Genomic DNA, 16,541 nt, shown 5'->3' with positions numbered 1-16,541 from the left:
AATGACGTGCTGACATGTTACAACACGGATGAACGTCCAAACGTTACAGTGAATGGAAGAAGCCTAAACCAAGAGGTTGTATGATTTCCTTCATACAAAACGTCCAGAACAGGTAAATCCGCAGACAAGGAAAGCAGATCGGTGGGTGCTCGGGAGTGTGGGAGGGGTAACAGGAGCCACAGCTTCATGCAGAGGTTTCCTTTGGGGAAACTGAAAATGTTTTGGAACAAGATGGAGGAGGTTGTTGCACAACATTGTAAATATACTAAAGGCCACCAAATTGTTCCTTTTAAAATGGTCGATTTCATTATGTAAACTTCGTGTCAACTTTAAAAAGAAAAAAGAAAAGAATTGCAAAAAAAAAAAAATAAGACAAGGAAATTTCATGAGGCTCCTGGCCCTGAGCATACTACCCATCAAATTGTGATTGACCCGTGAGCAGGACCCAGCCCTACGGATCTCAAGTCCCTCCTCCACACCTTGACACCTTCCTACGGAAGCTCTACAGAACTCGATTTCTGCAGTAATCACAGCGTGCGTGCATCCTGCCATTCCCACGCTCCTAATCACGTCCACGAGGCTACTAGATATAGGAAATCTGTCCTCAAGAGCTAGGAAGGAAATGCAAGGGAATAACAAGCCAGGACGCTTACTTCCACACAGAGAACATCATGTGTGAGTTTATAACAACATCAACAGAAACAGCAAAACCTACTCACATCAAATACTGAGACAGAGTGGAAAGTAAAGAGAGTCAGAAGTTCGCAGCACAAAGCTGATGCCAGACTGGCGTGATCCTGGGAAACACCATTTATCGTTTCTGGATCATTCGTATTTCCAACCCACTTTACAATCATTTATGTGTCATTTGAAACTGGGCAGGATCGTGGGTGATTTGGTGTTTTGGGGTGGAAGACGAAGGCACAAAATGGCCATCGGGGCTTGCTGAAGTGACGGATCAAGAATTAGGCCTCAGGGCCATGGGCTGCAAGGTCCTGGGCCCCGCTGGCCTTTCACCAGCAAGGGCTGTCTTGGTGGTGAAGCTTTCAGCAGCCGGCAGAGTCGGTCCCAGCACAGAACCCAGCTCTCCTGGGTTCTCTGGTTCTCTGAAGCTGTCCAGACGGATTTCTCTTTTTCCCTATCTGCAGGCCCCCCCTCATCTGCTCCATCCTGCAAACTCCTATGAAGATGACAGTTCTTAGATACCTCTCCCAGCATGTCCTACAAAGGCCGCCCAGGCTCTCCACCCCCTCACCTGTCCTGGTGTGATCTCCCCTCCTCCCGACACCAAGAACACCCAGCCAGCTCACCCCGACACCCCATGCTTTACTTTGTGCACTTTGTACACCTCTAAGCATCCAAACCTGCCTCATCCTCATCCTGAAAGGAGGGAGCCCCCACAGCACCAGACACGGAGTTAAGAACATCACGAAGTACTTGAGCATGCTTTCTCTCATGGGACTCAGAGAGACCAGGAGAGACTCTGCTCCAGCGAGCCCTCAGACGACAGAAGGTCATGAAGAGCCGCCATCTCTGAAATAAGCCTGACAGCCCACAGCTTCCAACCCCAAACTAGCCTGTGTTCAGCTTCTTAACTCACTGGTGAGCGCCAACTCGGCCAAGCTGAGAGACCCCGGGCCACCGGAGAAGATAAAGAACTTTCTGGTCTTTCAAATGGCCCCAAAGAGTTACACCTCTTCTTCTCAGAGGGTGTGGTATCTTCTAGGGCTGCCAAAACAAATTACCAAACGACATGCTTAAAATAACAGAAACCTTTTTTTCTCAGGGTCCTGGAGGCCAGAAGTGCAAGGTCAAGGTGTCGGCAGGGTCATCAGCCCCCTAGAGGCTCTGGAAGGAAGCCCTTTTTTTGTCCCTTCCAGCATCTGTTGGGTGGCCAAGCAAGCCCTAGCGTTCCTTGGCTTACAGGTGCAACCCCTCCAACCTCTGCTTCTGTCACCACGTGGCCCTTCTGCGTCTGTGTCCCTGTTCTCTCCTCTTATCAGGACTCCAGCTGTTGGGTGAGAGCCCACCCCACTCTGGTATGACCTCATCGCTAGGAAATACGTTTTTAAACACTCTTCCCAAAGAAGGTCACCTTCTGAGGCTCCAGGCAGAGAGGACGTTGGGGGACACTATTTAACCCAGGACAGAGGGGACAGTGAGGGGTAGGAAAGAAAAGAGTTGGAACAGGGATTGAAGGAAGGGCTGAGCCGGGTTTCTATAACTTCATTTCCTGAGCTGGTCAGAGCCGCCAAGAAGCGCTCCCCGAACCCCCATGTGACATCCTGGCCTTTGCCGGACTTTTCCTCCGTCCCTTGCTGTCCATGGATGAGCGGCTGCCTGAGCTCGCTGGTTCCTCCTCCATCCTGAAGGAATTCCCCAGCCCCTGCCTGCCTCACCTAAGTGTTTGGTTTGCAGAGATGGGTATTAAGTCAGATTTTCTCCCGCTTCATTGCATGATGATTTGGAGCTACTGGGATTTTCAATTTGAAAGAAAATATTTTGATACAGCAATGCCCACAGGACAGCTCTAGGAAGACGCAGTAAAGGACCCTTGAAGCGTCTGGCGAGCTGTGGAATGCGAGTCTATGTACAGACACAACACTTAAAGCCCACTTGCTGGCTTACTAGTTGGCCCAAAGGGAGATGCAGTTACATGGGAGAGTTTGGGTCAGAATTTTTATTAAAATAAAAGGCTCCAAAAGAGAGAAGGCTTCCAATACCCGTACTGCATCCCACAGACTCAGTGTGGCTCATTTTAATGCAAAATGTACTAAACTACTCAGTTGATGATTTTTTTATAGTAGCACAGACAGACTAAGACATAGCATTAAAAAACACAATTTATTTTTAACAGACTCTTCCTGGGGCAGCTGGGTGGCTCCGTTGCTTAAGCAGCCAACCCTTGATCTTGGCTCAGATCATGATACCAGAGTCATGAGATCAAGCCCTGAATCAGGATCCACACTCAGAGGGGCGTCTGTTTAAGAATCCTCTCTCTCTCTCTCTCTCTCTCTTGCCCCCTCTGCCCCTCCCCACTCATGCTCTCTGCCCCCCACCAAATAAATAATTTTTTTAAGAGACTCTTCCTCATGATGGGTTTGTCCCATGGTCCCTCATGGTTGAATTCAGGTTACTCCATTCCAGGACCCAAAAATGCTGTGAGTGATGCTCCGTTCTCCTCAGGACATGATACCCGGAAGACTGTGACATCCGATCTGCTCCTCATTGGTGATGCTGATTTTCACCGCCTGGCCAAAGCCATGTCCAATTTCTCCCTTGCACACTTGCTCTTTGTCCCCCTGTAATCTCGAGCAGTCTGTAGGGTGACACTGTGAGACCACGCGGACACCTTGTTCTTCAAAGCTGCCCCCTCGGGTGATGCCTTGTACCTGCACTGATCTTTAATGGCCAGAAGAGAATTTTCCAACTCCAGCGTGCCCTCCACATGGGCAATTATCTTGTGGGCAAGTGGAAGAGGCGTTTCATTACAGGTGGACAGGGAGAGCTGGACACAGGGTCAAGACGGATACCGCGCCTCCACTCAACAGCCCAACAGCATGGCTGCCCTCACCTGGAGAAAAATGGCCCCGATCACTGCTGAGTGCCCCACCTGTAACAGCGGAGGGCAGTGCTGAGCTTCCTGGACAGAACCATCCCTGGGGCGTGGTGGGGGGTGGCTCCCAGCTGGCTCCCTCCTGGCAGGCTGGGGACCTGGGACTCCTCCTTTTATGGAGGGGACAATGCCTCGTCCTCAGAGGGCACCACAGAGTCTGAGTATGAATTTCTTCCTCTGCCCTCAGCGCTTCTGTGAGCTTCACCAGTCATGGACTTACAGGGCCTTCTGCCCCAGAAGGCCCGACCCGGCACCTGGTCTCCCACAAAACATCAGCCGAGGGACATTTTCAATAAGGGAAGTGATTTGATGGTCTCATGCCTATAGCATTCCCTGAGTCTGGCACATGCCCGCTGCCCAGAAGCAGTTGGCGTGACTCGGTGACGGAAGGGTTCCCTGAAAGCCCAATGACAGCCCCAGCCGGAAGCAAACCTCTGTAAGGCTGTCAGTCTGCCTTGGAGCTGGAGGATTCAGCCAGTGATCAACGAACGTGTGGTGTGACCTTCCCCCACAGCCAGGAGCACAGGCCCAGGGAACAGGGAGGGGAGGTAGCAGCGGCCCCTCTGACCATGCTAGCTGGTAACACACTGGACGTTGAGCTTCCCAAGCCCATGACCTCCGCTTATGATCACAACCATGACCGAAGCAGGAAACAGTCACGGATCAACGGGAAGCTGAGCCCACCCCCCACCATGAGTCTTTTTTGGCCTCCTCATGAGGGGTGGCTTCAAGAAGGACTTTGAAGCCTGGAAGATTTGTTGGCGTATCTCTTCTTTCTCCCTTGCCTCACATTCCTAGTCAGCATGAAACCACAGACCTTGTACTTTCAAGAGAACTGGGTGACTCCAAGATCTCACAGCCTGCACGAATGAGGGGGTGGGTCACCTCCCCAGGGAAGAACCATCCAGGGCAGGGCTGGCTCATGGCAGTGGGCATCAGAGACTGGGCGGCGGGAAAAGCAGCCTCTCCAGGCGCCCTGAGCGGCTGCTACGTTGTGGGGTGACAGCAGCTGCGTTTACTGTCCTAGTTCTGTATGACTGGCCCCATTTCTATTTTGCTTATATGAAGCATCCAGGCCTGGCTACCAATGTAGGCTTCCCACGGAAATGCGGAGCAAATGAACATCACCTTGCATGAGAACAGCTGGTGGGACTTCGCACGTTGCCTCTGCTGGGGAGGGGAGGACAGAGTGGATGCTGGGCCCAGATCCTTCCATTTGCTCTTCTGGGTCTGTCTCCCCGTGTGTGCACCTTGATCTCTGCCCCAGGACGCTGGACTGATGAAACTCTAGGACAGATCCCCAGAGAAGTCTGGCTTCCGGTTGGGTGCAGCCAGTGAGAACCTCAGCAGAAGGAGGAAGAGGACAGTGAATCGGGTGCTTAGTCTCTGGTTCCTCACCGAACACACCTTGGACTGGTAAGGCTTCCATAGAACATCACAGAATGTTCCTCTCAAGGTGGCTTGCTTCAACTGTAATCCCTCCTTCTGGGTTTCAGTAACCTCTGCCTTCCTCCTCCCGGAATGACCATTTTTCCACTGTTGCTAGCCTTGGTCCCTCTGTTATGCCATAGTTTCCCCGAAACCCGCTATGCCTTTGTAACAAGTTCCTTATAAATAAAACCTCCTTGATTTATCCTAACAGAGCATGCCATTTGTTACCCCTGGGGGCTCTAACCAGTACGCAGAGCTTAAATATCATCCCCAGCATCATGGGTGCAAATAGGGACAGGCCAGGACTCGAAACCAAGCTCCTGCAGCCGAGCAAGAAATAGGATGGTTCCCGCTCCAAACCCGCCCCCTTCCAGGGGACAGTCCCCTACAGCCACCGCTGCCGCCTCTAGTGCCACGACCCCCCTGACCAGGCTTCTCTCTGGCTGCTGGAGAGCTCACCCAGGGCACACGAGAAGGGAGGAGGTACCCAGGGGACCTTCCCAATATGACACCCCCATTATGGGACTGGGAACAGGAGACACATGCCCTGTGTCTCTCCCTGTCCCCCACTCCCTGGCCACAAGGGGAAACAACACCTGGCCTCCCACAGAAGCCCTGTGGGACTCCCCTGCAGCGGCCTACGGGGGGTCCTGCTCACTCGCACACCCCTCACCAGCTTCCCGCTCCCCAACTCCCCTCACTATGCCGCTCACAAATCCCCACCCGCAGAGCCGTGGAAACAGTTTCCACTACACGACTATCGGAATGGCACGAATCAGGACCACGGAGGATGCCAGACACTGGCGAGGACACGGAGCGACGGGGACTCTCCTTCGTCGCCGGCGGGGATGCCCAATGGGACAGCAGCTGTGAAAGACGGCTGGACAATGTCTTCTAAAATCAAACATACTCTTGCCATGAGATCCAGTCGGCGCGCCCCTTGGTATTCACCCAAAGAAACTGAAAACTGACATCCAGGCAAAGACCTGCATCTGGATGTTTCTAGCAGCTCGGAGGCAATCACGGAGGTCCACCAGGGCCCTGAGGAAGGACACAGATTCACCCCTCAACGGAGGAGCAGGGGCAGCGGGAGCGGCTGCGGGGGCCTGTCCTCGGGGAACACCGTCTGCCCTGAGACTTCCTCGCACTTCCTGTCACCTCTTGGCCGTCCTTTCAGGCCCTGGGAAACCTCAAAATCAAATGACTTGATTCTACAAAGTAACTCATTGTTCCCTTTGATCCTCCTGGCCCTGCCCTGGGAAACCTCCCCTTTCCCACCAGAATGTTTTCCGCAACTGTCAGCGCTACTTTGCAGCAAGCAGGTGTGTCCCGATCGGGGTATTACCACGAACTACTCAGCCAAAAGAGTATCTTCCATGAGATGGATAAGGACCACTTGGGCACAGAGAATTTGTTTCGTCATAACTTATGGAAGCCACATTCACAAAGCTGTATGAATACTTTCCCTGTAATGGGGGGGGCAAAAATATTTAGTAAGTGACCAGATAAATAAATGAATGAATCAAACATGGACTATCAGCCAAGATGTGGAAATAATCTCATTACTTGGAACTGAGTGTTTTAATGTTATTCATTAAAATAGATTCTGTCTGTATTGGTGATATATGTGTGCTTAAAATTCATGGAGAAAATGAGCATTTTAATTACAAAATGCTGAAATCATTAATAATTCAAAGATCATGATTCAGCATCCCCTTCTAAGTAACCAAGCCCTTCTAGACAAATCCAACTAGCGCAAGGGCGGGGCCAAAGGTAACTGGGGACAGAGGGAGGGGGGGGAGAGCCAGTCCCCCCACCTGTGGACACAGATGATTTCAATCCGGCCGGCAAAATGCATGAGGCCCCCGGGGATACCACGGGAGAAAGAAGGACCGGGAGTCGCATGGGAACCATGACTCCCCTGGGATCACAGCCTCTGCTGAGAGACCACAGCCTTGCCCACCCTCTCCACCCCTGCTCTGTCACCAAGAAGCCAAAGGGCCCCCCTCGCCCAGCCCAGGATCGACGGCCCCTCCCCTGGGCCGCCAGCTCTCTGCACTGTCTCAGCTCCATTCTCTCGTCTCCAAAGAGGCACGAAGATCCCCCATTCAGGATGCGCTGCCGATGCGTTCTCTCCTTGCAGACTCCGTGTTACCCACTCAGCAGCCCCCTGAGGCACCGCAGCAGCGACTGTCCTCATGTCACAGAACGGAGCCCCGGGAATGAGGGACTTGCTCAAGGCCACACGGCCTGTGTTTGAAACACAGATGAACGCTGGCGGCCTGCCAGTCCGTGTGACAACCAGTCACAAAGTCACCTTGCGGGGGCGGGGTTCCCACGCCAGGGAGGAGGGGTCGCGTTCAGGCTCTGGTGGCGAGTTACGGTCGTATCTGCCCATCGCAGACAGAGGCAAATTCTACTTCCTTCGAGAGCATCCGACAATGCAATGACATGGAAGACCACGGTTCATTCTGTTGTGTCCCCAAGATTTATGAGGGAAGGCGAGGTACTTACAACAGTTGTCGAGAATGTACAAGAGGTTAGTTACACTTAACTTGTACCAAAACAGTAAGGTTTCCAAACTGGCTTGACTTCTTTAAGATAACTAGTTAAGCATTCATCGATTGTACAAACACTTTGGGAAAAAAACTGACGCTCCATCTGTCCCTTCAACGTTAGAGTCACATTTCAAGTGAGAATGCCAGAAAGTGATGTTACACAGGAAGCTTCTGAGCAGGACACATGCAAATGCTTCCCGGGACAACACGACTTAGCCGCCCAGCACAAGCCATGTCCCCCGTGAAACTCTGGCAACCGCGCACTTGACACGGAATCTCCTCAGCTGTTGAAAAGAGTATTTTCAGTGGATTTTGATCCCCTATGTTTTAAGTTGCGTAACTGGCGGGTGGGATTTTGAAAAAATGAGTTGCATCAAAGTCATGAACCCAATTTCTGGAATTTTCTGTAAAATGGGATTTTTATGAATCTTTACCAAACTCATCCATTAACATCTTCAACATGACATTTCCTTCTTCATATGATTGAGTGATTTTTTTTTTAAAAGGGGGGGGTCTTTGAGTAAACATGAAATAGATTAACAAAACTGGCTGGCTTAGTCTGCAGAGCACGCAGCTCTTAATCTCGGGGTTGTGAGTTCAAGCCCTATGCTGGGCGTGGAGATTACTTAAAAATAGATAAAAATTTAAAAAAAAATAAAATAAAAATAAAAATTTTTAAATAAACAAATAAGTAAATACAAATACATGAAGATTGAATTTGAAAAAGTTCTTGACAAATTTGCAGCAGTTAAGACTCTCAGCAACTTATTTTCTGTCAAATAAGTGAGTTTTAAGCACACAGGCTTCCACCGTGTCCAACTTCTTGTTAACAGACCCGCGAGGAGCTGCTGCCTCCTGCTTTCTCTCAGCTTCATGAAGGGGAAGCCAAGGCCTTCCAGAATCTTCCCTATGGCAGCCCGTTTGTTGCTTTCCACCTAACTTCTTCTCTTTCTCTTCTGTCACAGGGCTCACCTTCTCCACCACACGCACACACACACACCCCAGAGGCTACACTTGCTTGGAGTATTTTTTTAATAAAACTTTCAGAGTTCCTGTAGAGTAAATTGGCAATTTCCTTTTGAACCAAAATCCATGATATATCATGAACGTGCCCCCAGCGGCCAGCAATAGGAATTCTTTCCAGTATTACCCAAAAATCAATCCAACCTTCGCTCACTTATGTATTATCAGGGATAGGCACCTACAGACTCAGAGGATGTGGCCCAAAGTTGACATTCCTTTATTCCTTTGTTTCAGGACTGACTTCAAGTTCATCCCTTAGGCAGACTCCTGGTGCCAGGATAGAGCCCAGTGCCTTAGGTTCAAGTCCTCGACGGATCCGTGCACAGCGGCCCATGGCACAACCCAGTGCCAGCAGCCACCTGCAGAGAGAGTGTGACGTGGTCCCCCCCAGGCTCCTAGCCGACCCTGGGATAAGCTGCAGCTGAGACAGCAGAACATCACGAAGCTGGATGGAAAGACCTGCCACAATTCACTCAAAATCACAGAAGTAACTTGTAATCTGAAGGCTCCATCCTGGGGTGGGGTGAATTGCATCCTTCATGTGCATTTCATGTTCAAATCCCAGACCCTGCCCCTCCCCACTCCCGCCAATGCAATCTGATTTGAAAATAAGGTCCTTATAGGTGAATAAGTGAAGATGAGGTCATGAGGGCGGGCCCTAATCCAGCAGGACTGGGTCCTTATGGAAGGGGAAATCTGGACCCAGACATAGATATGCACAGAGGGAAGACGATGTGAGGAAGGCCAGTGATGACAAGGGCAGAGGTCAGCATGGTGCAGCTGCAAGCCAAGGGACACCAGGCATTGCTGGCCACCAGCAGGAGCTGGAAGAGACAAGGAGGGGTGCTCCCGGAGTCTCAGCAGGTGCACGAACCTGCCAACACAGGGATCTTGGACTTCCAGGCTCCAGAACCATGAGACAGTAACCTCCTATTGCTGAAGCCACACACCCTCCCAGCCTACAGTACTTTGTTATGAAAACCCTGGGAAATTAACACACAGAAATCAAAGCAGAAAATGTAAACTCTCCATTACTCAGTTAGTCATTGCTAGGTACTTTCTTTTTTTTTTTAAAGATTTTATTTGTTTGTCTATTTATTTATTTATTTATTTGTCGGGGCGGTGTGGGGGAGAACACAAGCAGACAGAACAGCAGGCAGAGGTAGAGAGAGAGGCAGTCTCCCCACTGAGCAAGGAGCCTGATACGGGACTCGATTGTAGGACCCTGGGATCATGACCTGAGCCGAAGGCAGTGACTTAACCAACTGAGCCACCCAGGTGTCCCCATTGCTAGGTACTTTCTATTCATCAAGGAGGCTGTCCTAAGCCACAAGATATATAATGCACAAGAAGACAAAAAACATGTTGGTGACAACTGCCATACAGAGAATGGAGAGTCGTAGGATTACTGTGGAGAGTGCCCAGCAGCTAGCCTGGGCGGCCAGGGGGCCACCAACTTATTCTGTGGTTCCCAAGAGCATCACAGCAAACGAAGCAAAACGCAGCCACCTGCCTGTCACTCTGCCCTGATAAGGACGTCAACCAGGCCTGCCATTATGAACTGAATGTGTGTCCCCACCCAAGATGCGTTATGTTGAAGCCCTGACCCCAGTGTGGCTGTCTTTGGAGAGGGGGCCCTCTAAGGAAGTAATGAAGGTTAAACAAGGTCATCAGGGTGGGGTCTTGATCCAATGGGATTAGTGTCCATACTGGAGAAGACTGCAGAGTTTATTTGCTCTCTGTCCCCAAGCACGTTCATAGAAGAAAGTCACGTGAGGGCACAGCGAGATGGACGTCTGCAAGCCAAGAACTGAGACCTCACAAGGAACCGAATTCACCGGACTTCCAGCCTCCAGAGCTGTGAGAACATTTCTGTTGTTCAAGCCATCCACTCAGAAGTCTGTTGTCATGACCGTCCAAGGAGACCACACACGTGTCCATCTGAAACTCTTCCAGGCAGGCCCTCAGTGTGACCAGAGCAGCATCTCTATCCAGAAACTATTTCTTCAGCTAGGTGCACCCAGAATCTAAAGTAGTGTGTGGGAGAGGGGGAGTCAAAATGCAGATTCCCTGAGCCCCCACCCCCTGAAAGGCTCTGATTCCACGGGTCTGGATGGCATCTGGTCTGTTCATGGTCAACCAGTCCCCTACTCAGCTGATTCTCTAGATTTCTTTTTTTTTATTCATGTATTTGACAGCAAGAGAGAGACAGAGACCACAAGCAGGAGGGAGAGGAAGAAACAGGTTCCCCGCTGAGCAAGGAGCCTGATGTGGGGCTCAATCCCAGGACCCCAAGATCATAACCTGAGCCAAAGGCAGACGCTTCACTGACTTAGCCACCCAGGTGCCCCATACACAGGCAATTCTGACGAAGGGATCTCTCCAGCACTCTTCAGCCAATGGCAGGAGTAAGAAAAAGGAACCCAGGAAGGAAATCCATGGAATGTGAGCTTCACTGCCCCCAACCAGCGTGTGGCCTCCTTGCCCCTGCCCCCACTCTGCCCAAGAAGCCAAGGTAAGATAGGTCACCGCCGGTGATTTACCCCAGGAGATCGCCAAGGAAGAGAGCATCTTCTGTTTTTCCTCCCACCATCCCAAGCAGGAAGCTTGCACACGGTGATCACAAGAAGGCTGCTGCACCTCCCGGCATCTTGTCTGTATTCCAAGCAGGAAGAAGTGGCTTTGTCTTCTTATCTGCTGAGGAATGCCCTCCCACTGGAATTCTGCCTGTTGCTTTGAGTGTGTGATCTTCATCACATGGCTGGCCTGAGTTGCAAAGGACACTGGGACATCAAGTATCTTTATGTAAGGTTAGTGCCCACCCAAATGAATTTCAGTTTTTAGAGTAAAGAAGGAACGACATTTCTTTATACCACACGCAAAAATAGACTCAAAATGGATGAATAACCTAGGCGTGAGACAGAAATCCATCAAAATCCTTTAAGAGAACACAGGCAGCAACCTCTTTGACCTCAGCCACAGAGACTTCTTCCTAGAAACATCGCCAAAGTCAAGGGAAACAAAAGCAAAAATGAACTATCAGGGTTTCATCAAGATAAAAACTTGTGCACAACAAAGGAGACAGTCAAGAAAACCAAAAGACAACCTCCTGAATGGGAGAAGATATTTGCAAATGACATATCAGATAAAGGGCTAGTATCCAAAAATCTATAAAGAACTTACCAAACTGAACATCCAAAGAACAAATAACCTAATCAAGAAATGGGCAGAAGACATGAGCAGATATTTCTGCAAAGAAGACATCGAACTGATCAACAGACACATGAAAAAGTGCTCCACATCACTCGGCATCAGGGAAATACAAATCAAAACCACAATGAGATACCACCTCACACCAGTCAGAATGGCTAAAATTACAAGTGAGGAAATGAGAGATGTTGGCGAGGCTATGGATAAAGAACCCTCCTACACTGTTGGTGGGAATGCAAGCAAGTGTGGCCACTCTGGAAAACAGCATGGAGGTTCCTTGAAGAGTTGAAAATAGAGCTACTCTACGACCCAGAAATCGCACTACTGGGTATTTACCCTAAAGATACAAATGCAGTGATCTGAAGGGGCCCGTGCACCTGAATATTTACAGCAGCAATGTCCACAATAGCCAAACTATGGAAAGAACCTAGATGTCCACCAGCAGATGAATGGATAAAGAATATGTGGTGTATATATATATACAATACAATATTGTGCAGCCATCAAAAAAATGAAATCTTGTCATTTGCAATGACATGGATAGAACCAGAGGGTATTATGCTGAGCGAAATAAGCCAATCAAAGAAAGATGATTATCATATAATCTCACTGATATGTGGAATTTGAGAAATAAGACAGAAGATCATGGGAGAAGAGAGGAAGAAATGAAATGGAATGAAACCAGAGACAGAGACAAACCATAAGAGACTCTTAATCTGAGGAAACAAACTGAGGGTTGTGGAGTACGGGAGGTGGGGGGGAGGCATGGGGTGGCTGGGTGATGGACATTGGGGAGGGTATGCACTGTGGTATGGGTAAGAGCATGGTGAATTGTGTAAGACTGATGAATCACAGACCTGTATCTCTGAAGCAAATAATACATTATGTGTTAATTTAAAAAAACATAAAGTAAAAAAAAAAAAGAAGGAAGGACAGTAGCTATACCCCCTGGCATGGTGGCCACAGGTCCATTCCCAGGTACATAACAGATTTCATTGTTATTACAAATGGGATTATTTTTTCCTATTATAATTTCTAATAAGTTATTGTTAGCACGAGGAAAATTATTGATCTTTGTATGTTCAACTTATGTTCAGCATTCCTACTAACATATTGACTCTAATTATTTATCAGGTGATTCACCGGTATTTTGAATTTAACAATTATAACATCTGACCATTGTTGCTTCCTTTCCAATTTGTATTTCTTTTCCTGAAATTCGGCTAAGATATATAACAGAGCAGCAGTGACTTGACTTTAATCTTGTTTTCTCATTAAAAATGATGGCTCCTCCAGTTGTTGGGTGTATCTTTTTTATCAGTTCGGAGGGTTCCCTTTGATCCACTTTCTGGGTGTTTATACGCTGGGTGAGGTGGGGGCAGGTAGCATCTATCGTGAAAATCATGGATTTTTTTTTCTTCATTTAAGACAGGCACACTGGCAACTGTTCTTTTCTGAACCAACCCTACTGGCTCAAGATGTATTAGTCCATTAATAAACTGTAGGATTCAATTTGCTAATATTTTCATTATGGTTTTTGCATGGATATTCATACGTGTAATGAAGCCCTGGTTTTTTCCTTCTTCTCTCCTTGCGGAGTTCCATAATAGGGTTTTTACTAACTTCATAAAGTGGTCTGGTTAATTTTTCCTATTTTTCTTCTCTCTGGAACCGTTTCACCAGATCTGGATTACTCATTCCTTAAATTACTTTGTAGCGTTCACCTACTGAACAATATCAACTCAGCGCTTCTTGCTTATGGATCTTTGTCCATCATTTCCATTTATTTTACAATCATCTCTGTATTCAAGTTTTCTACTTGTTTTGGGGTCAAACTCGATTATTTATATTTAAGAAGTTTTCAATATCAGCTACTTCCTTAATGTACTAATATAAAAATAGTCAACTTTTTAATAGTTTTTTATAAGATTTTTATTTATTTATTTGACAGAGAGAGATCACAAGTAGGCAGAGACGCAGGCAGAGAGAGAGGAAGGGAAGCAGGCTCCCTGTCGAGCAGAGAGCCTGATGCGGGACTCGATCCCAGAACCCAGCGATCATGACCTGAGCCGAAGGCAGAGGCTTAACCCACTGAGCCACCCAGGCGCCCCTCTTTAATAGTTTTTAAGGGTCAATGTATCCATAGACTTTTTGTTTCCTTTTGATATTTATTTATGCTTAATTTCTCTTGTTGATTATAACTGCCAAAAGTTTGCCAATTTCATTAATCATTTCAAAGAACTTATTTTTGATTTTGATGAACTCTGGGGGACCTTTTAGCTTTCTGGTTCATTAATTTCTGCTCTTACCTTATTTCCTTCCTTCTACCTTTATTAGATGTATTTTGTTGTTCCTTTTTATAATTTCTCAAGGCAAAAGCTTAACTAATTTCTTTTCAGTCTTTCTTGTTTTCTAAGAAATGTACTTCTACTTCTGGCTGTAAATTCCCATGGGAGGACCGTTTTGGCTTCATCTCACCAACTGTTTTCTTGTTAAAACATTAATTATGTAGAAGACATTTTTTAATGTCCCCATGTTTGTGGGGAATGTTCTGCCTATCCTTTTGTTGGTGGTTACCATCTTCATTGCATTGCCCTGAAAGGAGGGGACTCCATGACTCCAGTCTTGGAAAACTGTGCGTTTTTCTTTGTTGCCTCAGACACGGTTAATTTTTATACATTTTGCTATGTATTTAAAGAAGAATGAGTATACTCGATTGGCTGTCAAGTTAAATCCTTCAAATCCCTGATATTCTTATTAGTTATTCTTTTACTTGATCCATCCTCTCTTGAGAACTATGTTTGTTTCCTGGGGCTGCTGTCACAAATCACTACAGAGGTAGGGGCTCACACCAACAGGAATTTCTTCTCTCAAGGTTCTGGAACCAGAAGCCCAAAATCAAGGTGTCGGCAGGGCCACACTCCTTCCTGAGACCCTGGGAGAGACCCACCCAGCGCCGCCTCTGGTACTGGCGGCGGCCCCATCCCGGGCTGGCGGCCACATCACTGCCACCCCTCCCTCTGGCTCCATGTCACCTTCTCCGTGCCTGTCTGGTGTCCCTCTGCTTCTCTCCTTTAAAGACACTTCTGATGTCGGGTTCACCTGGTGGATCAGGAGGACCTCACCTCAAGACTCTGAACAAATTACCTCTGCAAAGACTTTTTCCTAACAAAGTGATACGCAGACGTTCTGGGGCCTGGGACATGAATGTGTCTACAGGGCTACCATTCTGCTCACTACCGGTGTGTGTGGCAGGGGGGTGGTTAAAATCTCTTCCACTCGGTGTTTGTCAATTTCTCCTTATAATTCAAGGAAATGTTGCTCTATAGATCACAAGGATGTGACAGCAAGTGTCTACGGTGCCCCAACGATGTTCTCTCCCTGGTGCCTTTTTACTTTTATGAACACGAAATGTCTGTCTCTGCCCTTCCTAGTACCTTCCATCTTGAGTCTAACTTATCTGTATTATACTGCCACATTATCTTTTTTAATTAATTTTCAAACTTTCAGAGTCATTTTGTCTCCACTTGATTTTATTTCATTTTTATATCATCACAACTGATAAATCTGGTCTTATCTCTACCATTGGGATTACTTTTCCTCCTCACCCTCTTCCTGTAGGTCCCTCGTCACCCTGTCTATCTTCCCCGAACGGGGCCTCTACTCACTCCTCCGCACCGCCGACACGCAGGCTCAGCTGGGTGTTTTCAAGTTCAATTACAATGTCCACGGTTGGTTTGGGTCATACGAAGGAAGCCACAGCTCTCCCCAAAGCACACCAGTCACGGCCTTCTTGCAAGTACAAGTTCCGATGCAACCAGTTACAATTTCCATTTTGCAAGAGCCCCAGCAACAAAACCTCTTGGTCTTTATGAAATTTCAAGGGAACGCGCTATTTTGAAAATGTATCCCATCACGCAGCTCTTTGGTTGAAAAATAATAATAATAATAATAGTTTTGAAGTATCCTGCAGACACAGCTAAAGAACACACATTGAGGGTAAGCTGGGAAAGGTGCTCGGTTTCAAGGCAGGGAAGGAAAGCCAAGGAGCCCCGTCGTTTGACATCGTCACGCACTGCCTTTTTGTGAACGATGCTGCGGCGGAGCGGACTCTGAAAAGGAGAGAGTTACATAAGGGACCAGTGTGCTCGGAGGGAGCAGGACCACGGAGGCAGAGCGCGTTTCTGTGCCACTCAGAGCAAGTGTTCTTGGCTCAATTCACCTGCAGCTGCTGAGCTAGTAAAATCTGAGAAGAGAAGGAACACAGTGACTAAAGAAGACAGAAATGAAAGAAGAGAGTGCAGCCAAGAGAATCCCCAGATAAGACAGAGGCATTAGAGAGAAAAGGAATTTATAACCCAGAGAACACACTTAGCAGAGCCTTCTCCCTTTTCTCCTATCTGTGTTCAACTCATCCGGGTTCAAATAAAAGAATGCTCTGTCCCGGTCATTATTCATGTTTCTTTTAAAGGCAGAAATTCCAGCATAGGCAATTTCAGTGGGAACTGAACTATTCATTCACCGGAGTCTTTGCTTACGACTGTTGTAGCCAGGCGAGCACAAAAGGACCCAGCACGCGCGGAGAGTGGGGCTGGTGTCCTCTCTCCTGTGAGGCCAAGAGGGCCTTGCCTGACCCAGAATGAGTGTGGGTTATAAAATCTCAGCAAGGCCAAGGGCAGAGGAAACACCCACTTGGTGAGGGA

The 16,541-nt window shown here is 48.1% G+C and overlaps 1 protein-coding gene across 11 annotated transcripts in view; it reads right to left on the bottom strand.

The window, feature by feature from the left end:
• The window catches only part of ATPSCKMT (ATP synthase c subunit lysine N-methyltransferase), a gene marked incomplete at its 5' end in the record, with an annotated part of 240,472 nt that overhangs the window by 137,456 nt on the left and 86,475 nt on the right, over nucleotides 1-16,541 (bottom strand). For 2 of the 11 annotated variants that reach the window (XM_082725164.1, XM_082725177.1), the window contains 2 exons: nucleotides 2,826-3,574; nucleotides 4,745-4,958. The exons of the other annotated variants lie outside the window; for them this stretch is intronic. In XM_082725164.1, the coding sequence (XP_082581290.1) occupies nucleotides 3,571-3,574; nucleotides 4,745-4,958 (218 nt within the window). In that variant the 3' untranslated portion in view covers nucleotides 2,826-3,570. Of the gene's footprint in view, nucleotides 1-2,825; nucleotides 3,575-4,744; nucleotides 4,959-16,541 lie in introns of those variants that run through there. 11 annotated transcript variants of the gene reach the window in all.

This window comes from Mustela nivalis (genome assembly GCF_964662115.1).
Source record: "Mustela nivalis genome assembly, chromosome: 3".
NCBI classification, from domain to species: Eukaryota; Metazoa; Chordata; class Mammalia; order Carnivora; family Mustelidae; genus Mustela; species Mustela nivalis.
Note: the sequence above shows the minus strand (reverse complement) of the source record. Positions and strands in the feature narration are given on the sequence as shown.